Below are 22,465 nucleotides of genomic sequence, written 5' to 3'. Positions count from 1 at the left end.
TTATGGGATGACTATGTAAACCGATTGGAAGAATTCATCACAGCAACACACTTGGTCCCAAGAGAGGGGATGGATCCATCGAGGCAAAGTACTTCGTATTGAGATGACAAAGGTGGAGCCACCATAGCACATCAAGCACATAGCTTAGGTCATTCTTCTTTTATATTGTACACCTATATAGTTGTACTTGTTATACAGGATAAATGCTTAACTATTTGTCTAGTTAATTGTATAATGAATTTTAGTTGTCATTTTCTTGCAATTTAATGAAGATCTCTGTATTCTTTACTTCTCTTGCATCATTTTCATATTTACATTAGTTCAAATTCATGTTCCAAACTTCCGTTTCACCTCGCATACAGTCGGGCATGTGCCGATCAAGAACGCCACTTTAGGTTAGGTTTTAGGCCAAAATAGCATTCTCAATGTGTTTATTGGCCCTAAATTAGGCTAGACACCAAAAACAGCCCAAAATGACCTCAAATACCCCTAAACTTCCACTACAACATTCACAAATTTCAACAAAATTTTGGAGTTTAGATGGTTTCTCCAGGTAGCAAAACCCCTTATTTCGCCAAAATTTCACATTATGCTCCTAAACACGTCCGGATCAATCCATAAAATCTGGATGTTCGGACATGTGGGACTTAGTCTGGGTGAACCAAATGCAGCTTAGGATTGGGGTCGTGGCAAGATATCTGACTCTCCAACACTATAACTCCTCATGGTGGAGCTGCCTCCCCCTCCCCTCTCAAACTATAGCTCTCTAGAGGACCTTGCACCCATGGCTCTCTACGTCCACCTAATCTGATCAAAATCTATAAGACTCTACTCATCCTCAGTGCTCTCTCCGTATCTGTCTCTAGGGAAGATGCGTGGAGGTCCAACTCATCTGGATTCTCTTTCCCTCCTTTTAGATACTTCTCCATTGCAACTTTTACCTTATAAGGCACACTTGGGCATCCAACCACATTGTTGTTCCCTCCCCCTAGATGGAACTCAATCGAGCAGCCCCACCTCCTCCGACCTGTTTCTTGTAGTAGCTATGCTTTGACTTCTTCTTGTCCTCCCCCAGAGGCCAACCATGCTGCCAAGCAACATCCAACACAGTGTAAAGAGGAGTCAAAACTTGAAAGTGGGTGCCTAATACAAACAAACATATTAAGTATCTACACAACACAAAACCACAACTCTAATTTTTTAGCCTAAACACACTTTACTTATAACCTAAGGTATTCCCAAACTTTGGGAATTTTGCCTAATTAAAAATATATTAATTATGATTAATTATAAAATACATTAAATCAAAATTAAACCACCTAAGATTAATTTCAACACCATCAAGACGTAGATCAAGTTATGGTGTCTCACATACATCAAAATGAAGCCAATACATCATGTATATGTAGGTTATATTTTGAAAAAATATAGTTTTCTAGGTAATTTTTAAAATCAGAAAAAAAAATATTAGCACATTTCAAAAATTATATCTAACAGCATACATTCGTAGATCTAGCTACCAACTCAACATATAATATTCAAAACAATCCAAAATGATTTGAGCATCGAACAAAGAAAAATCAAAAACTTTGGCAAGAAAACCTTGAAATAGGTTGAAATGGCCACCAAGTAGTGCCAAAATCACCAAAGGAAAATGCATTCCCGCCAGTTTTCAATCACAACTCCACGAAATGCCGAGTTTAGGTCTAAAACACAGATTTTAAGCGAAATGGGTAGTGGACCAATAGACTCAGATTTCGACCCTTTTTTGTCAAAAGCTGGGTTTCAACTTGTTTCAACTAAAAGACAAGTGACTTTGTTTCAGTCCTATACTATCAGTTCGGTGTCTTCAAAATCTGAACTATGCCTAGGAGTGACATGGATTAATAGGAAAGATGTGGGAAGACAAGGATCAATTTAAATTGATAAGGGAAACTTAATTAGGTCAAACCTAAATAGTTGGGATTTTTTGGGGGAAAAAGGAAAACTAGGGTACTGGTTAAATCCTTATGAGATGGCTTTGGGATGTCCAAAATCACCCAAGGTTTGAAAGAAAATAGAGAAGATTGATCTTGGGAGGGCTTTGGGAACCATGGTTCAAAATCTCACTCTCGAGCGAGATCTTGCCCCTTCCAAAAACCGAGATCTCAACCGAGTTGGCGAGCTCTCGGTCGATGGCCTTTTTTTAAGGCTAACTCAATGGCCCATCTCAATGGGTTTTAGGGTGCAAGTTGGGCTCAAACTTGGCAATTAGCCTAATTTAGGCCTTCTGAACACATTGATGACCTTGAACTTATGAGAAAACAACCCTAAGTATGAGTTCTAAGTTCACCCTACATGTGAAACCGAAATTCTGTAGGATTGGAGAATGCATGGTTATAGTCATACAACATGTAATATAGAATTTTAAGGCATATAAAGGAAAAGCAAGTGTATCAAATACATCAAATAAATTAAATGTCATCAAAATTCCATCCATATGAGTGTCACAATCTCAACTCTCGAGAATAGAATAATAAAATTATACAACCATTAGAAGTTGTATATAAATAATAACTCATAAGTTCATAAGACAATCATAGAATGATTGATCTTCCTTTGGTGTTGTAGACAATCATAGAACTACAGGTTTGATCTCTAAAAGAAAGAAAGGGATTATAGGGAAAAGTAAGGGTTTTAACAAAATCTAATTGGGAAGAGATGGGAAGACATCAGGGTTTTGCAAAACCTTAAAGCAAAAGGAAGAACTCAAGGAACAATGGAAGGGGAATGGAAAGAGTAGCGAAAGCCTGCAGTTAGGAAAAAAAGGGGTCAGTTCCTTGGATGGATCTTTGGCAATCTTTAAATCTTTCTTTTCTTTTTTTCTTTTCTTTCGTCTTTCTTCTTTTCTTTTCTTTTTATTTTCTTCTGTCTTTCTTTCTTCTTTTCTTTCTTTTCCTTTCTTTTCTTTTTCTTTTCATTCTTTTTTCTAGTTTGTTCCTTTCTTCGAAATTGTAATTCTGCCACAAGTCAGAGGAGGGAAAATAAAAGAAAAGAGAGGGGGAAATCTGCTGCAGGGATTTGAAGAAGGGGGAGGGGTGGATCTTGCTGCCGCAAGATGCAGACAGGGCTGGGAAGGGTGCCACAGGTTTTGGGAGGGGTGGGGGATGAATCTTGATGGAGCCGCAGGGTAGGGAGGGGCTTTTGGTTGTTGTACTTGCTCAGACTGGATTGCTGCTCTAGTTGTGAAAGAATGCTGTAGATGGAAGAAGAAAGCTTGAATCTTGAAGGAGATTCTGATCTTGAATAAGAACACTCAATTACTCAACCGTGGCTTCCTCAACGAGGCCTTGATCCTTAAACTTAATTTTATTCAATAATCAGACTTAACTTACTACGAAAAGACTAAGTTTATTTATCGCCTACTAAAGACTCCAAACCAATAGGGAATTCTTTATAATTTAGGATCACCCTTACAATTAGCCTCAGCCACACAATTAAAGACTTTTATTTAAACTAAATAACTAATGGAATCTTCTTCAAAATATATTCCTCCTAAGACTATCACTCCAACATAAGAAAAGGAACTCTTCTTGTAATGAAAGACTTACAAAAGCCCTTCTTTACAGAAAGACTTCTGTGACTCAAGAACTCAACTTAAAATCAAACAAAACTTCAAACTAAACAAGACTCTTGATAATCAAGAAATAAAAATCAGAAATTTAATTACAACAGATATTTAGGGCTGGAATTGAGCAAAATGTCCTTATAACCCTCTAGGAGGGTTCGGCCAGCCTAGGTGTACCACCCTAGTGGGGTCTTGGGGCTGACAGCAGGTTTTCTGCCAGGGAGGTGATCTTTGTTCACATCATTGTTATGAAGGGAGGAGTGGTTGTAATCAAGATTCAAAATCTTGCAAGGTTTTGAAATCTCAACCATCCCAATCTTGGTAAGACGAAAAATGGTCCCAGACGAGATTTAGTCATTTGACTGAATTTCAAAGAAATCTCGCAGAGATCCTGATGAAATTTCAGTATTTCGGCGAAATCTCGATGAAACCTCAAAAACTTTGGAAATTTAAGGGGTTGTATAATATAAATTGTAATTTGTAATTTTAAATTATAATTGAGATTTGACTAGTTTTCAGTATTTGTTCTTGCATTCTAATGAAAGTTTCAATATTTTCTTATATACAGATGTCTAGATTTGTGAAAAGACATAATCCAGTTTTGTCTACCTATGGCCAAGCATATTTGAATCAAGAAGAACAGTTTGTGTTAGGTTCTAGTGAAAAATAATGTTGTAATTTATTGACCTCAAATTAGGCTGTAAACAAAAAATCTGACCCAAAAACCACCTAAACCCATCGAAACACTCAACTGAAACATGGTAGGTTGAGACATCGAAACGAGACGAGATTCTCAACATTGGTTCTGATTAAGGAGGGAGGGAGAACAGAAGAAGACAGGAGTTAGTCTGGTTTTAGAGAAAGATTGGACTAGTCAGATTGCTGTCAGAGTCGGGAGGACTTGTGATGCAGTTAAGAATGCCCAAAAGGGTCTATTAAGCTTTGGAATTGTTAGTTTTGGCGTTTGAGTGGGTTCTATAAATGTTAAGGCTCTTAGCTTTGGGTTTATTTATGTAATGGGCCTAATGTATAAGCCCATCAAGAATTGGATTAGTCAGATTCTGTCAGAGTCGGGAGGACTTGTGACGCAGTTAAGAATGCCCAAAAGGGTCAATTGAGCTTTGGAATTGTTAGTTTTGGCGCATGAGTGGGTTCTATAAACACTAAGGCTCTTAGTTTTGGGTTTGTTTATGTAATGAGCCTAATTTATTAGCCCATAAAGTGGAAGTAAATAGGTAATCCTGGTAAATGGGATTACTAGTTAAACCTTGCGGAGATTGTTAGAGGTTTCGACCGTGCCTCCCGCTCCCCTGCGGCTCTCCTAAAGGTTGACCTCCACAAAGCCTTTGGTTCTATCCGCTGGGACTTTATCAGTGAGGTTCTCTCTGTCATGGGTTTTCCCCCCGCATTCATCCATTGGATCGAAATCTACATCTCCACCCCAGTCTTCTCCATGATCACCAATGGCTCCCCTGCCGCCTTCTTTCCTTCCAAGGTGGGAATCCGTCAAGGTTGCCCTCTCTCCCCCTACCGGTAGGGTGGTGCTTATTCGGTCGGTTCTCCAATCCTCTTATCTCTACTGGTGTGGAATTCTTCATCCCTAAATCCTCTATCCATTCCATGGAATCCCTCTTCTGTGCTTTGCTCTGGAAAGGCAAAGAGTCCTCCCATTTCGTCCACCTTATAAGCTGGTCCAATATCTGCCACCCAATCTCTGAAGGAGGCCTCGGCATCCACCACATCATGGATGTCAACATTGCCTTCCTTCCTAAACTCATTTGGAAAATTGCCTCAAAGTAAGACTCCCTCTGGGATTCCTAGGTTTACTCCTACCTTCTTAAATCGGACTCCATTTGGACTGCTCCTACCCCCTCTAACTCCTCCTAGGTCTGGAGAATGCTCCTCCTACTCCATCCTAGGGCATTGTCAGCTATCTCTATCCTAGTATCTCCAGGATCTTCCACCTCTTTCTGGCTAGATCTGTGGCATCCGATGGGCATTTTGTACTCTCATGACTCATCTCGGTCCCCGCTTAGTCTATAACGCCCGCATTCCTCGAGCCACCCTCTCTTCTTTCATCTCCCATGGTTCCTAGTCCCCCTCCCCCCACCCAACCCTCATGCATGTCTGGGATTCCCTACCTCCCCTCTCGCCCTCTATCTCTAACCTCACCATTTGGCTTCCTTCTCCCACCAAATCCTTCACAACCTCTTTTGCTTGGAAGCTCATCCGATCCCCATCCCCTCGTGTCCCTTGGGCCCCTCTAATCTAGTTCAAAGGTCACATCCCAAGCCACTCCCTTACCCTTTGGAGAGCCTTAATTTAGCTCTTCCCACCCAAACCTTCCTCATTAGCCGCCACATCTTGGTTGACCTACCTGCATTTTCTGTGGGAAAGATTCAGAGAACTTAGATCACCTTTTTTCTATTGCCCTTTCTCCCGCTCGCTTTGGTCCTTAGCCATCTCCTTTATTTGGCCTTGGTCAAGGCATCCTCGTGGTTTTCAAAGTGATTGGAATTGAATCTTGAGAACCTTTTCAGGTTCCTCTATTTGTGACCAAGTAGGTAAGCTAGTCTTTGGTGCGGTGATCCACCACTTGTGGTGGGAGCGCAACCTCAGGAGATGGACCTCCAAATCTCGCCCCATAGGCTTGATTTGGAAGGCAATCTGTCTTGATGTTTCTGTTAGGCTCTCGTCTCTCCCCCATCCCATAGTGGCTGACTCCCCAAGGACTAGGCTTATTCTTAGATCCTGGGGGCTTTCCTCTACTTTTCGATCATCTTCTTGATTGATCTCCCCCCCCCCATTTCCTTTTCTTTTTTTGTATCCTTTTTTCATCGTTTAATATATTGTTAATGGCTTAATTCACCCAAAAAAAAATCAATGTTTGAGTTAGATTACGACACTTCATAATTAAATAGAATTTGGTTTTGACATCATTTACCTTTTGTCTTTTAGAGTGATTATGAGTCCTTTTTTTAGTCAAATGAGGAACTTTAGAAGGACTATATAAATTTAATGCATTGCCCCCATCATTAGATGGTCGGATTAATGAATATGATTTGTTATGAATGACTTTTTATATGAGACTTTGTACTGTTAAGCAGTGCATACAGGATTTTTATCCCTTTATTTGGTTTCTTCTCTTCTCTTCTTCTCTTTCCCAAGAGTTTCTTTTATTAAAAGTTGCCATTTAAGAACATCTACAATAACAGTAAGTTGAATTATTCCCAACCCCAATTCTTCTAACTAATTCCCAAATCATACTTCCTCTTCTTCCCTTTCCTAATATTCTTATTTCCTTTCATGAAAGCCCACCATAGCAGCTGTATCCCAGGCCTGCATCATTTTGGTACCCCCATGAGCATTAATTGTGGGTACTTTAGTGGTTATTTCCAATCCAACATTTTCATTTATTTTTCATTCAAGTCTTGTAGCAGCATCGCAGTGAGATTGCTGTTAATTCAATCAATTTCTACACTTCAATGGTAACTTCATTACCTCAAACCTGGGTTCCTATTACATAATATAAGATAAGTTACCCAAACCTGCAACTTGCGACAACAAAGAATAAGAGACTGTCTTTTCAAAGTCCTGCCAGTGATTTTTCTTCCACATACAACAGCTACTAGATGAGGGCACCTCCAAAATTTGTGTTACCAAACATCTTGCAGAATTTGAAGCTGATGACAGATTAAGACATCTCATCTCCCAAGTGGAATCTACACACAATGATAAGAAAATGGGAATCAGTAGAGAGAAGCCTGATGTTTGTTCACATACAAGAATGAAATACGCAGCCATCTTAGAATTTACACTTGTATCAGCAAGGGATTTTGCTAGCTACTACAATTTTACAATGAATTAAATCTCCATGTGGATTTTCCAGGTAAACACAGTAGAATTAAACCCCACTCAACTCAATATGGATTCACGCCCAAAAAACTTAATATATCATATCCAACATTAAAACATGAATGACTGGAGCTTCCCCAAAGCAAGTAAAAGGATTACACTTTTCCATAATAGCAGTGATTTATCAGAAAATAAGCAGAGCATTGAAGTAACTTTTGGTTGGCCAAGGATGGGGAAATTTGTGAAGTAAGCTCAGAGAAGATGATGGAGGTTGCTGCTGTCTTGTCTCTCAGCAGTTTAGGCTGTTCTCTGGTCTTACTGGTCGAGGTGGGGGGTTGCATGAACGAGCAGGAAATAGTAGTGGGTGAAGAGTAGAACGTGCTGGCCCTGGGATTAAAAGCATCCCCATAGCTTTCTTGCTTTCTTTTTCATCAACGAATTTTATCCATTTACCATGGTTCTTTCTCCTCCTGGTTTTGTGCACTTGCCATACTCCTGAAAAAGGTCACAATTGGTTGCTTATGCATGAAAATGGGCAAGGAAGGGAAGGATCATTGGTATTTCAAATAGAAAGATGAGAAACCAAAGAAACGGGGAAATAGTGGTGGGTGAAGGGTAGCTGGTAGCAAATGTTGGGATTGGTGGCATTGTTTTACTTGTAGCTTTCTTGCTTTCCTTTTCATCTACCAATCATCTCCACTTTCAATGATTTCGCCTCTTGCTTCTGTGCTTTTGGTATACCTTCAAAAAAGGTCAAAGTTGGTTGCCTATTCATGAAAGGGAAGAAGGGAAAGAATATTGGTATTTTTTAAAACATAAAGATGAGAAACCAAAAGAAACATATCATGAAAACTACAAGACAAAAGAACCAGAAGACAACATATGCATAATCCAGTACAGAAACATAACAACCATTCAAGTGAAACAGAAAACAAATGTACAAGCAAGGAAGGAAAAAAAAAAAAAAGAAAAAGAAAAGAGAAGATGGGGCGGGGAGCTGAAATAAGAAAACAATTGGGGATATTTTCTTTTTGGTAAAGAGAAATGCTCACGATTAATTTGTGTACGTTGATAGCCAGATCGAGGGGGTCGCTTCTTGTGGACAACAGGAAACTGCAATATCGCTGCAGCAATACATACATCAAGACCACCAGTTAAATAACCAAGAAAGCACCATGCTAAAACTAATACTTGAAAACATATGCAGTCATAGAACAAGATTCGGTCAAAACTTGGGAAATTTCCCATTTTGGGAATCTCTAAACAAAAAACTAGGGGACTGAAAAAAATCCCAAGTTTTGATCGAAATTGTCAAAATTTTGTTGAAACCTGTCAAGACCTCGAAACTTGGTTCAACCCTGCTGGACCAGCTGGTTCATGAGAGAAAAAAATCCCAAATTTTGTAGGAAACATGGGAAATTTTGTGGAAAATTGGGAAATTTCATGGAAACTTAAGACTTTTTCCTGCAAGTTTCATAACTTTCACAATTTTTCGATTTTTTTGTTTCTTCATGTTTCCCCAAATACCACGACAAATACCCCCTCCATTAGGACTTCCCTATCCAAATTGCGTATTCCCTCAGACTTGTTATCTTAGGCATGTTGATGACCATACCTATAAAGTTGCAGTTGTTGATTACCTTGACAACCATAGGCATAAAATGTCATGGGATTTCTATGTTCGTGGGCTAGAGGAGAGGATGTTACAGGTATCGTACTATTCAGTTCACAGGATGGATCCACCGAGGCACTCCTCTTGGCACTGATTTGTACTTTCCTTTTATTGTCAATTACTTTGTATTTGATGTTTTGAAGTTAGAAATTATACATTGAATGTTATATGCTTAAGTAGTTAAGTTTATAGTGTACTTCTCGGACAACACTACATTGATGTTATGTACATTGAATGACATATCTACATTGACTTTTTTAGCAAAATGCATGTGGTAATGTGTTCTATATACTTTAATTAGCTTAAATACAGAGTCCCACCCTAAAATACTCCTTAAAACCTGTCGAAACTTGATCTCAAAACTTGCACAAAAAAGTCCTAAGTTTCCTCAAAATTTCTCAATTTTCCACCTACGTTTTCCATTTTCACCCGGTCAAAACTTGAGTTTCCCTCGAATATTTTTCTGTGTATGCAGTTCAATTGAATGAAACTTTTACATCATCGTATGAGTTTGATATAAACATTAAGTAAACCCCAACATAGTCATAAGCTGTCGTCTAGGCGGCTCCAGAGTCCAAACAGATTTTTGGGAGTAGATTACTGTAGCCTTAATGGTATTGAACCATGTTTAGCCTTAAACATCCACTCGGGATAGTATTCATAAATAAGAAAATACCCAATATTTAAAGCTAATAAAAATAAGCAAAACTAAATTGATAAATAAATACCATCTGGATAAAATGTCTAACTCCCAATTCAAAAACAAAAATTGGATTTCCAACTGTAGGTGAAAATTTCACCTTCCTAATGCTGATTTTTCTCATATCTAAAAACATCATAATTCCTATATGATAAATGATAAAACATCTAAAACTAGATGCAGTAAAATATTCGTCAGTTTTGATAACAATTTTTTTTTCAAAAAAGAACGACTTTTGCAACATCGGCGTGCACCAAATAAGGTTTGGTTGGACTCTGAACCAAAACTCCTCCTGTAATTAGTGTCCCTAACAGTCATGGAAGGAGAACTATTGAGGACAAGATCTCACAAGATACCCTTCTTTTTCCATTTAGCGAAACAAAATGATGTGCAAGATAAATTCATGTGCTTAGCGTATAGGATCTCAAGTCTTGACTCTGGGTTTTTAACTCTAATAACTTGACTTATTATTTTAACTTTGTAAAATGAACTATGGAAATGTGTAATGTATTAGACTTATTTGAATTTAAAACTTTTGAGCATTAATAAAATGAGTATATTGTGTACAATAGCCCATTTTAAGGTTTCACTTCAACATAGTGATATCTCCTTAGGGTCCAATGTGGAACTCACATTTACACTATTCTTTTCAAAAACCTAAGGTCATTAGTGTGTTTAGAAGGGGCTGAAATAAGATGGAATGATGGATAAAAAGTTTCATTACCTAATGACCCCTCAAAGTGGGGCTCCAAAAGGTGGGGGATGCTGCGAACTCAACAAGATTTCACCGATATCTTGAGCCAACTCACTTTTTGAGTTGGTGAGATGGGCCTTGAGGCAGAGATCTTGAACCATGTAAGCAGTGTGGATTTATTTGAAAACCGGTTTTGTGCTATACCTGAGTAGTCAAAATTTTTAGGTAACAAGAACATTTCATATTTTGGAAAGTAGTTAACTACTAATAAATAAAATGGTATTTTTAAAGAACAATATCACAATTGTAGCTTGAGGTCAAGGCATCAAAACAGTCTCTCAGCAAAAATTGCTTGGTAAGGCTGCATAGGAAAACTTCCCCTGCCCCTGGGGGGACTTCTACTTATGCAGAAGCCTGCAGCACTAGGTTCGCCCTTTTTAATATCAATCAAATGTCAGACCAGATATACCATGATCATGATAAATTCCAAAAACAGAATAAACAAACTACTTTTTACTGTTTCAAACCTCCAATAACTTACTCCTTCAGTTTGTTGTCATCTAGGTCTGTGTTGATTTTTATGATTGATATGATGATGCAAGTCTAGCACCAAATTGGGCTTTTTTTTTCTTAGGGAATACGCTAGGGATGGGTAGCATACGCCACGGGCCATTGGTTCCTTGAGTCAGTAGTCGGTCAACTTATTGGACCTAAACAAGAATAAATGAGTTGAGTGCAAGTGTACAACAATAAGGCAGTTATTTTAATTCTATTTTAAATAAGTTTAAAGCTGATTTGAATTAGTTAGACCACCTAGTAGTCAAGAATTCTAGTTTGTTTCAAAGTTAGGCAGTTTCTTAAGCTTTCTTAAGTTAGTAAGAAGTCTATCCTATGTCTGTTTTAATTTCTGATTCTAAATTCCAAAGTCCGAGTCAAAACATAGGGCTTGATTGTTTCTATTACTAATTCCTACTTCTTATTCAGATCCTACTAAGTTTAGAACTTTCTATTATAAGGTTGTTTCCCCTATAATTCCCACCCAATGGATGAATATAGTACACCAGATTACTAACAAATTTTACTTGTGCAACTTAGCTGCTCCCTCTTTCCCTTTTGTCCATCCTGCTGCTGTATAAAATCCAATTCTGTGGTGATTCAATGACATGGAAAATTGTGGGTGCCAGGTGTTTAAAGTCATACTTCCTTTCTTCGACAGAGTCCATCACCTACAAAGGTATACCTATAAATAAAGCTTGGGAAGCTTGTATTAGGTAAGAGGGATCAAATGTGAGTCTTCTTCTTTTCTTTCCCCCATTTTAATCTTTGTTTTCAGAAACCCCATTCATAAGAATCCACCAATAGCCCAAATTAACCATTTAAAGACACCCAAAAAACCATTCCATGGCCGATACACATCATCTTCTTCAACCTATCAAAAGTACACATCAATTTACTATCCCAGATCCAAGTTTTTAGCCCCTATCTTGAATTCTAGGATTATCCAGAACACCCAAATTTCCAAGTAAGTTCTAAATTATTCTAACCATCAGATTTGCCTATAATTTGAGTATCACTCCTATACATCATACATTCATACCCTAAGTTCTATCCAAGTTACATCCCCATCCATCCAGAGGATCTCCTGATCCATCAAGCTGAATGTTTGCAAAATAAAATAACCACAAGCGCACAATATCGTGTAGCTAACGGGTCGATCTCAGGGAGATATGCCACCTAGAATTCAACTTCTTAATAGTAATGCGAGGGTGGAATGATTCAATTTTTGTTAACTAATTACTTAACTTAAACCAACGATCCTAATCCATACATCTAATGCAATCGAATTGAAAGGAAAAATAAAGCAAACATAACCAATGCATAAATAAAAGACAAGAAAAAAAAATGCGAACAATAAAAATAAAAAGGAAAAAAATAAATAAAACCAGTTAGTATGTTAAAGCAGTCAGTAAAATTTAGTTCATAGCTAAAATGCAGATGCAACACCACCCGTCACCGGAGCCAGAGGCACGCCTGTAGGCTTGCTCCGGTTATGTGGTCCGAGATGATGAATGAATAGGCAGAAAGTAAATAACAAAGCAATAAAAGGAAAAGGAAGCCTTAACCAAAGAGAGGCACGACTGTAGGCTTCTTTGATCAAGGATCTAGGGGAAGGGAGAACAATAAATAATGCTGAAAGTAAATCCGAAATTAAGAATATGGAGGGGTAGATAGAAGCGGGAATGGAGGGAGGAGAGAAGACTATTGAAGAATCTTACTTACTTGCATCTTCCAAACAAAACTTGAATAAATTATTCGAATCTCAACCAACCCTAACAACCAGATCTAGAATAAACTAGATCTGCAATTGCTAGACCCAGCGAGAATGCGAATCCTCTTGAAACTTGAATTTGAACTTGAACTTGAAAGTGCATTGATAAAACTAAAGGAATTACACTTGCATGAAAGAAAAATTACACAACTTCAATCTTCCTAAACATTCAATCTAAAGACTAGAACCCACAAATTAATCAAAGAACGAGAGAAAACCTAAAGCAAAGTAAAGAGAATAGAAAGTGCAAGACTAAAGTAAAACTAAAGAGAAAGTAAAGTGTGTACTAGACCTAAGAGGGAGGTAATATTTATAGAAGAAGGAGAATAATTTACAAACAAAGAAATAAAATAATTATACATAATAATACTAGTAATAATAAGGAGTAAAATAAAAGAAGAAGAAAGAAAGAAAAAAATAAAGAAAGAAAGAGCTAAAATTGCTAGAAATAAAGAGAGAGAGAGAGAGAGAGAGAGAGAGAGAGAGAGAGAGAGAGAATGTGGGGAGAAATAAAATAAAATAAAAAAATAGAAATATGTTAAGAGGGAAAGTGGAGAAAAAGAATAAATAAAAAAAAATAAAACTTAAGATTGAGTTACACATAGAGAAGGTGGAGAAGAAAGAGAAAGAGTGGAAGAAGGAAAGAAGGAAGAAAAATATATACTTTTAGAAAAACGATTTTGGGTTAATTAAGGAAAAAGAATAAAATAAAATAATGAAAATAATAGAAAGTGGGAAGAGAGAGAAAAAAAACTAATTAGAGAAATAAATAAAATCTTCTAAAAAAAAAAAGAAAATCCTAGTCTTTGACTACTTGTGGGCCCCATACAATTCTCAATTACAATAAAGAAAAATAAAATAAAAATCCTAATCCAATTTTACAAGATATTCTGGAGTTGGCCCATAATTGCATCTCTAGCCCATCATGCTCCAAATCAGGCCCACTTTCGCACTTGAGAATTTGAACGGACCTCTTGATGTGTAAAATCGCATATTTAATGCCCAAAACTCCAGATATTCGCTCAAGTCCTAAAAATTCATAAAATCTACAAAAACAACATAAAACCCAAGGTAGCTCCACTCAAAGTGTGTAAAATGCATGCTTTATGCCCTAAGATTTCACACATAAATGTGCTCATCACTGAACATTCCTCACAAAGCAACCAATGCTATTTTCAACCATTTAAACACTATGGTCAAGAAGTCATTCTACATTTTAGTACAACATTCAAAATAGGATACCTAACTAATTTTAGGTGAGCAAGGCATCCAAAGGTGCCCAGGTCGACCAAGTCACCAAAGTGTCTTGACAATTACACTCATACGTGTATCCCCATCCTATCAAGCTAACCGTAGCTCCATTTGGAATGTTTCTTATTTTTTAAGCCGACCCATTCCTAACCAGATTTCAATAAACCATATATTTCCGCCCCATATGATCAAGATCCTAATAAAGACTTTGGTCTTGGACCTCATTCAATTGAGACTACATTATGTAGCTCAATATTTATTTCTAATTACTTGTAGTGACCTGATAATGATTTTTTGATGACTTTATGAGGCTTAATATTATTTTTTTATGGTACAAGGTGTATATTGTAGCATACTAACCTCCACACTCCTCAACTGCTTTAGGTAGTCCTGTTACCTTAACAACCATGAACCCAAGCGTTAATGCAACATTAGATATCATATATGAATGATGAGAGTACCACAAGTATTGGTGCAGGATCAGTCCCAAATTAGATCGCTCAGTTTGTTGCCTGCCCTTAGTAGTACAGGTAAAACCTAGGCTCGCTGCCAAATAGCAATTCAAGACATTATTGTTTTTCCATTTTTCCCCCCTTTTTTCAGTGTTAGCAATTCCAATGGTAGTTTATAAAGAGTCCAAACTTTTAATCACAGTCAACAAGGTCATTTAGGTTAAGTCTTTTATTTCAAATCTATTGTGCTTATAGAAGTCTAATCAAAAAGACCTAGTTAGTTGCCATGTTATTTCCTAGTTTATGTTTGATTCCATGTCCTAATTTCAATAGGATTTCTTTTGAAGTCCTAAAGCTGCCCCCTCTGCACCCCCCACCCCCACCCCACCCCAAAAAAGCAAAACACTGCCCCCAAATTGATTGGAACAGGAACCAGCTTATTTTATCAGTTTCTGTCTTACTTTGCTCCAAATCTATGATCTCTTTACTGTTCTTAGTGAGAATATTGTATCAAATGAGACTCCAAGCATTTGATGAAAGGTTCTTTGTGATGTCAAGCAAGATCCACAATTTGGAAGTGGATTTCAACCTGCACCAATCAGCTCACGCTTCTACATAGTTCAAGACAACCTCCAAGGCTCCAACATCCAGATACATGGCAGCCTGCATATTCTATCCCCCATAAGTCACGCATTCTTTTATTAATTTTTCTTGAATTTTGGACTTCCTCCAACCCTAAAACCCAGTCACCCATATCTTCCAATCTCGCTATCAAAAACCAGCCAAATTTGGAGGATCATACTCCTATAGCTCACGTACTTCCCCTCTAGGTTTCAACCCACTTTGACCAGCCAGAAACATCCCAATTTCCAGAGCCCTGGAATTTCAAGTCCCAATATCATAGGATTCAACCATGGGAGATTCAACCAAACTTGGTGAGTATCTTCTAGGCATTAGAACCTAGGTTCAATCTAATTAGCTGCCCAAGCAGAGAACCTTAAATCCCAAAAACCTAACTTAACAAGTTTACCCTATAATTCTCCCGAGAGAAACTTTTTATTCCTTTCAATGAAACTTGACCAAACTTTCACCATTGCATTCCCAAACCCATTTAAACCTACCTAGCCCAAAACCCATTAGAGCTCTACCCTATATCTTGGTTGCTGGCCCTAAATCAATTAAGGCTCATTACATATAAGCATCATTTTATGCATTACCTGTTGCAGAATAATGTGGACCTTTCATGAACCTCAGTATCTACTTGTTGTAAATGCAACACCAAACACCTTCGTGATAAAGGACAGCATTTAATTTCCAGCAGAGAAACTTACTATATGCTCCATCTTGCCCGCGAAACCACTGCCTAGAGAAGACAAAATCCCTTTTGGATTGCCACCTGGATATAACATAGCATCTAAAGATCAAATTTAAATAATGGAAGTGGTCAAGAGAAAAGGAAAAACTGTACACAGTAACTCATAAAGCAAGCAGTAATTAGAGTGGATCTCATCACAACATTCAAAATATCAACCTGTGAGAAAATTTTGGAAAGTATTTTCATTTCCCAGGGTGTCAAAAACATATATGGATATTAAATCCCAAATGAAATGGCCAAAATAAAATGAGTGAAATTGCTGGGTTATTATTTTGGCTATAGAAAAAAAGGAGAAAAGTGTCTGCTCACTACGTTCTACCCAATGCACTATCAACACGATAATTTGAAGAGTACCAGAGACAAATAAAGCCTTCGTTTACAGACCTAGAATTTCATTTGTTGCTTCATTTAAAAAAATAGAATAAAAAAATAATTCATAAACATGGATAAGGTTTTTTTTTTTATGGGTAAACATAAACATGCATAAGTTAACTTGGAACATAAACGACACCATAATGCAACATAATTTAGAAATAACAATAGTTCTCCACATAATTGTTAAATAGTAGAACAAAACCATAGATTGAAAGCACGTCATTGGTAATATCTCTTCTTTGAGAATTTAAAGACAAGATGGCATACAGGTTAATATCTCGCAATCTCACCAACACCTCGCTATATTTCAGAACTTCACCGTAATTGTATGCTTCCCACCAAATCATGCTTAGGTTTAACCCAAAAAAAGGGTACACCAACTAGGCAAGATCTCGGTCCAACTCCGCTTTTTGGCTGGCCGAGTTGGGCTTTGAAACCAAGTTGTCAATTTATGAGGAAAACTACATGTTATGGATTCCACAATATAACATAGTTCTATAGGTCTAAGCTACTGAAGTGTAATATGCCTCTTATATCTGTTTGGAATGACTTATATCAGCCAACAGATTCCAACCAACATGAAATGCGATCTACTTGGGCTTTAAAATAATATAATCACTTTGGATGGTTTTGGTTTCTGATGCAAAAGAAAAGGAAAAAAAATGACCTAAAACCAGAGAAACCAGCGGGATATCAACAGCAACTAGAGTCAACACAATAATGAAGACAAAATTATATATCTAAGACATTTTTTGCTAAAACATATGAAAAAAACACAAAAGGATAAGACAATAGATAGACAAAGAATGGGGATAAGGTCATCGGCTATCTCAGCTCTACACAAAGCTATCTCAGTTGTTGAACATGCATTTTACTTCATAACTAAGGCTACAAGGGAGGCCTCTATAATCTCAATGTTGTTATTAATAAAAGAAACATATAAGAATTATGAGACATGTTTACTTTGTCTCATAACCGACTCTCAACCCCCCTTCTTCTCAATTATTTCCTCCTTGTTTACTTACCCAACAAACACTAATTCATTTGCTCGAAAAGTGATAAGCATGCATTTACCATTATTTATTTGATTTAATTCCCCATACTTATTTAATTAAAGAGATCTAATTGAGTATTTTTGTATATTTTTCAGGAATAAGGAGATTTTGGATATTAGAGATAATATGGAGTAAAGTTGGCAAATATATTAGATATTGGTGGATTTTAAATCATGGCATTCAATCTTGCTGCTCAAGAAATCATGAAAAGTGAGATCTTAGCCAAATTGGAAATAGATGGAGGTCTAAGGAACAAAATTGGTAATAAATCTGAAAATCGGGTAAACAGACCTACCTTCAGTATTTTGGGCATATCTCTCTCGTATGAGCTTGGATTTCGATGATTCAAGATGCTATGGAACGATATTGAAAATATCTACAACTTTCCAGTTTTGAGTTTTTCCAAATTCCGAAAGAATAAAGGTCGAATCTACGGGTAAAGAGAAGGGATTCATTGTGTGCGGGAGACATAAAAGAGAAGCCAGCCACAAAGAAGAAGGGAAGATGGCAAATGCGGCTCTGATCTCTCTCATTGCTGAAGAAGAAGACCACATCTCTCTCTCTCTCTCCCTATGTTTCATCTTTATTTTTCTTATGAACTTTGTGATAATGAGTAGCTAGTTCCTTTTCTTTGGGATGTAGGTGAACCATGCTTATTTCATTAATTTGATTGTTCTATCTCTTCTAGTTGATTGTGTTTGAGTTTGGCCAAAGATGTTCTATAGCTCAGCGAACTAAGCGTGCCAAGCTTCCGCGAAGGACGATAGTCTTGCGAAGATAGGGCATATCTAGGAAAACCATCCTTAATTTACTTTGAAGTGTAGAGTATATCGGTTAGGGAAAAGCATTGGGGATTCGAAATCCCAAAGATCTTCACATATTCACAGTTAACGTTTTACATTAGTTAATAGATTTAGTTTAAATTTAGTTTTGTTAAATTCAATCTTAGTAACTTAGCCTTTTAGTTCCCCATAGTTCGACCCCGTACTTTCTGCTTGCTAGATTAGTATAGGATTTTATTTTTAATTGGTTAGCGACACGATCAAACAGACAAATTCAAACTTCAAACTCTATGGATGCACACCCCCTTGTTCTCTTTTTTGCAAAGTCCTCAGCCGTGACTTGGCCAAGTGCAAGATCCCCTTGCAAGCAATACCCCCCTTAGTTCCGACCTACTCCCCATCCCCAACCATACGAACCCCATTCCCCTAATGTAGCCGCAATTGAATGAGGACCAAGTTGCCAAGAACTTGGGGTAGAAGTAACTCCAGGCTCCAAAAATTATGAGATAAATAGGTGAACAACTCCTAAAAAAATATGGTTAGTTAAGGGAATTTAGGGATCTAATGTAAATGGCCTTCTAGGGTTCCGATGGGGCTGAAATTTTAAAGGAACAGAGGGGACATGGTGCTGAAGATTTCCTCCAAAGGAGGTGTGGTTTGGATGGATAAAACAAAAGTTATTCTGAGTTGCAGATTCTGCTTCAGTGGAGGCAGTTATGGACTCTCATGGAGGTAGTTTTAGTAGCAGCAATGGGGTTACGATGTAGATGATGATGTAAGTATGCCTCAATGAAATAATGCTCAAGTAGAGGCGGGTGGACAGGTCTTAGATCTGATGGAATCACTTGATGGATCAAATATACAATGATACTTGAGCTTCAAAATGGGTAAAAGAAATGGGGATGGGGATTGTTCACTTACCAATAGCAACAGGCTTCGTAAATGAGGTACAGGACTAATTACAGTCAAAACTTGGAGACACAACTTGAAACACGTATGCACCAAGAGCTGGAAGTGGATAGCCAGCCAAGTGGGATCCAACCCCTCTTGAGAACCAGCCCAGCCCAGTACGAAATAGAAGCAACAACTTCTAAACAAATATCAATAATTCCAAATCCTAATGCACTTCATTTATCCCTCAAAAGGAGTATAAATAATATAAGATTACAACTTCATTAGAATTTCCAACACAATAGGCATCCTAACACATGATAACTAATTTGAACTGAAATAGAAAAAACATCTAAGGCTTTTGGCATAGTTTATGTTTATATTAATGACTTATTTATGAATAATCAATTAGGATAATAGTTTATGAGTGATAAATAACATTCACAGAATTACTACTAGACATAATATATTATATAACAATAAATAGGTTTGGTACCATTAGGTGGATAATATATTATGAATCATCAGTTTGGTTTTTGATTACTTTATAAAATATATATTGGCTTTAGTTTTTATTTTGGCTAGCTTTTATTGGTTTTGGGGGGGTTCTAATATTCCTAAATATTGTTAAAGTGGAGATAGGAGCAATGTGGAGGTTAGACAAAGAAAAGGTTTTGTTCTAATTTTTAGTAACTTTACATTTTCACCCCAACTTAAGTAGTAATTCTGCACATATTCATTAATGGTACCTGCATAAATAAAAATTAACAGCTTATGGTAATAAATCATAAACAACTCTTGATCTATTCATGACTTTATGTTTAAATCGATTTATTTTAATGAGAAACCTGGTCATAAATCATACCAAAGTCATTTATTTATGCTTATAACTTATAAGTGAAATAATCATAAACTTAAACCATACCAAAGAAAGCCTAAGACATTTTATAAGGCATATGTTGATCCTTGTATTTAGATATTAATTGTGAAATTAGCAAACATGCAAGTATCTAACCTACTGGTTACGTCTTGGACCATTTTATTAAGAGGTCCAACGTTCATGTCTAACAAGCATTATAATAAGATAGATATTTTAATTATTTTTTCTGGTTTTAATAAACAAATAGGATAAATAGAAAGAAAAAAAAGGGGAAAGAATACAAAACGTGGTGATTGCTATTTAATAGGAGTTTGGCAAATGTGAGCAGTCTTATTTAAAAGGAGTTGGGAAGACCTATGTAATAAGACTTGTATAAAGGATAAATAGTTGAATAAATAGGGAACAGAATATAAAAAGTGAGGATTGCAATTAAATATGAGTTAGGTGAGTGAGCATTCCTATTTAATAGGAGTTGGGAGTCCTATCTAACAGGACATGTGAAAGGCTAAATAGGAGATTAGATGATAGAAGTAGGGGATACATTATAAACTGAGAATAGAAATCCTGAATAAATAGAGTCTATCCTAAAGGGAAAGAAAGAAAAAAAAAAAAGACAATTGAGAAAGAATCCAACCCCCCCCCCCAAAAAAAAAAAAAGAGTCTATGAATGTTTTTGGTATGATTTTTTTTTTTTTTAGGAACTATAAAATAATTTTTGCTTGTGTTTGGTGTCAATTATAAAGCCAATTTCTATTCAAAATAGACTAAAAAAACACTAAAACTGAAAATAGGTCAGGACCTGTTTTTGTTTTAGGTGAAAACCACTTTTAGCTGTTTTTGCGATTAAGTTTAAAATACATGTGATACTAAGCATGGATTACGAGGACAAAATGGTAAATGCGCTTTAGTTTGTAAGAGAGCTTGTTAAAACCCTCCTCCCTCATCTCCACTTCTTATAAAAAATTAGTCCAAGCCTTCCGTACAGGCAACATGCCGCATCAAATGGTTCTGCTCACGGCAGGACTTTTGTATTCCTTCCATTATCTTGAAGTTAGAAGTTCAAACCTCTAACACCCACCCCATACACCATTCCTTCGGAACCATAGAAGAAAATTCGACCGAAATTGTCGAAAATTTCAGTCGAAATGTCTGCATTTTTAAAAAACGAAACAAAATTTCAATTATTTCGGAAAAGTGTCAAATTTCGACCGAAATTTCGGAGATTTCGACCATTTCGACCAAAATTTCGACATATCAGCATTCCAACTTGTTTTTCCTTAGTTTTTGTTGATTTCTATCCCATTTTCACCTAATTTTCACTACTTCTTTGCCTTCAAACACCACTTTTGCTCATTTTTTGCCTCCAAACACCTCCTAAGCCACAACAGCTACAAAGGAAACTCCAGCAACAATAGAATGTGAAGCATGAGCCACACCCAACAGCTTCCAAACTTCCCCTTTTTTTATTTTTGTTTTGTTCATGCCTTAAATGATCTTGTATTGCCTTGAAATTAATATATGTTTAGCCTAGGACTATGATCTATAATTGTGTTTTGTTAAACTTATCTTTTTATTATTTGCTACCATTTTTTTATTTTTTTATTTTAATAATTATTTTCTAAAATTATGTATTTTTATTTTATGTATATATGATATATAGGCTTTAGCTTTATATATTTGAGACACCATCACTTGATCTAGTCGGTCATTTTATTTTGTTGACTTGTTGTATATGTAACCATTCTATCAAACAATTCATGTATGTTGTTGATTCTATGCATGTATGCAATACAGTTTGCACTTGTCGGAACCAGTCATTTGTTAGTATACTTGAATGATAAATTTTCAATAGTTTTGTTTTTTACAAAATACTAGTTCCATTGTGTTTATTATGCTTGAAATAGGTAGTATACAAGAATCCAAATCATTTTGAGTCCATATGAGGCCGAAATTGAAGTTCCAATTTTCAGAAAAAGTGTCAAGTTTCGATCGAAATTTCGGCCTTTTGCAAGGTCGAAATTCCTATTTCGGTCGAAATTTCTTCCTTGTTCGGAACGAAGTATCTCCCTCCCCTCTCTTCATTTTGAATACAAGGTCGCACCAAGCACTATCCAAATCTAACTAAGAAACAGAAATGGGAAGTTACAGAGCCAGAAAAAAATATATATCATCTAAGCAAGCAATTCTAAGGAGTGTGGAGGCAATTTGAGAGGGCTCTCCATAAGGTGCAGGATTGGTGAGGAATGTGGCCTTTGAACTAGATGAGGTTGGCTCAAGGGACCATGGGAAAAGGGGAGCAGGTGAAGTTCAAGAAGAAGAGGTACAGAAGAATCCCTCTCGAGAGGGAATCTAAACTAATTCATCAAAGTGGGGAAGGGGAGAGAAGTCCAAATGGGGGCTGAAGTAGGGGACTGAGAGGGACTAGTTCCCATTGGAGATGAAAAGTGAAGAGGGGTAACTTTGAGGATGACTAGACAAGCAGACCCCCTTTAGGACCCAGGAGATGTTACAGGATCCCAAGGGGTGCCAAGGGTCCAGCCAAAAGAA

The 22,465-nt window shown here is 36.9% G+C and overlaps 1 protein-coding gene across 5 annotated transcripts in view; it reads right to left on the bottom strand.

The window, feature by feature from the left end:
* Positions 1-22,465, bottom strand: part of LOC149025330 (protein ENHANCED DISEASE RESISTANCE 2-like) — a 115,553-nt gene that overhangs the window by 48,223 nt on the left and 44,865 nt on the right. For 4 of the 5 annotated variants that reach the window (XM_089145554.1, XM_089145553.1, XM_089145556.1 and 1 more), the window contains 3 exons: positions 15,892-15,956; positions 8,515-8,586; positions 7,156-7,329 (listed from right to left, as the gene is read on the bottom strand). In XM_089145554.1, coding sequence (XP_089001680.1) covers positions 7,156-7,329; positions 8,515-8,586; positions 15,892-15,956 — 311 coding nt within the window. The remainder of the gene's footprint in view (positions 1-7,155; positions 7,330-8,514; positions 8,587-15,891; positions 15,957-22,465) is intronic. The other variant, XM_089145555.1, reaches the window with a different exon arrangement.

This window comes from Hakea prostrata, chromosome 2 (assembly GCF_041222555.1).
Source record: "Hakea prostrata isolate BN-2017 chromosome 2, UWA_Hpros_2, whole genome shotgun sequence".
Taxonomy (NCBI): Eukaryota; Viridiplantae; Streptophyta; class Magnoliopsida; order Proteales; family Proteaceae; genus Hakea; species Hakea prostrata.
This window is presented reverse-complemented; position numbering and strand designations above follow the sequence as displayed.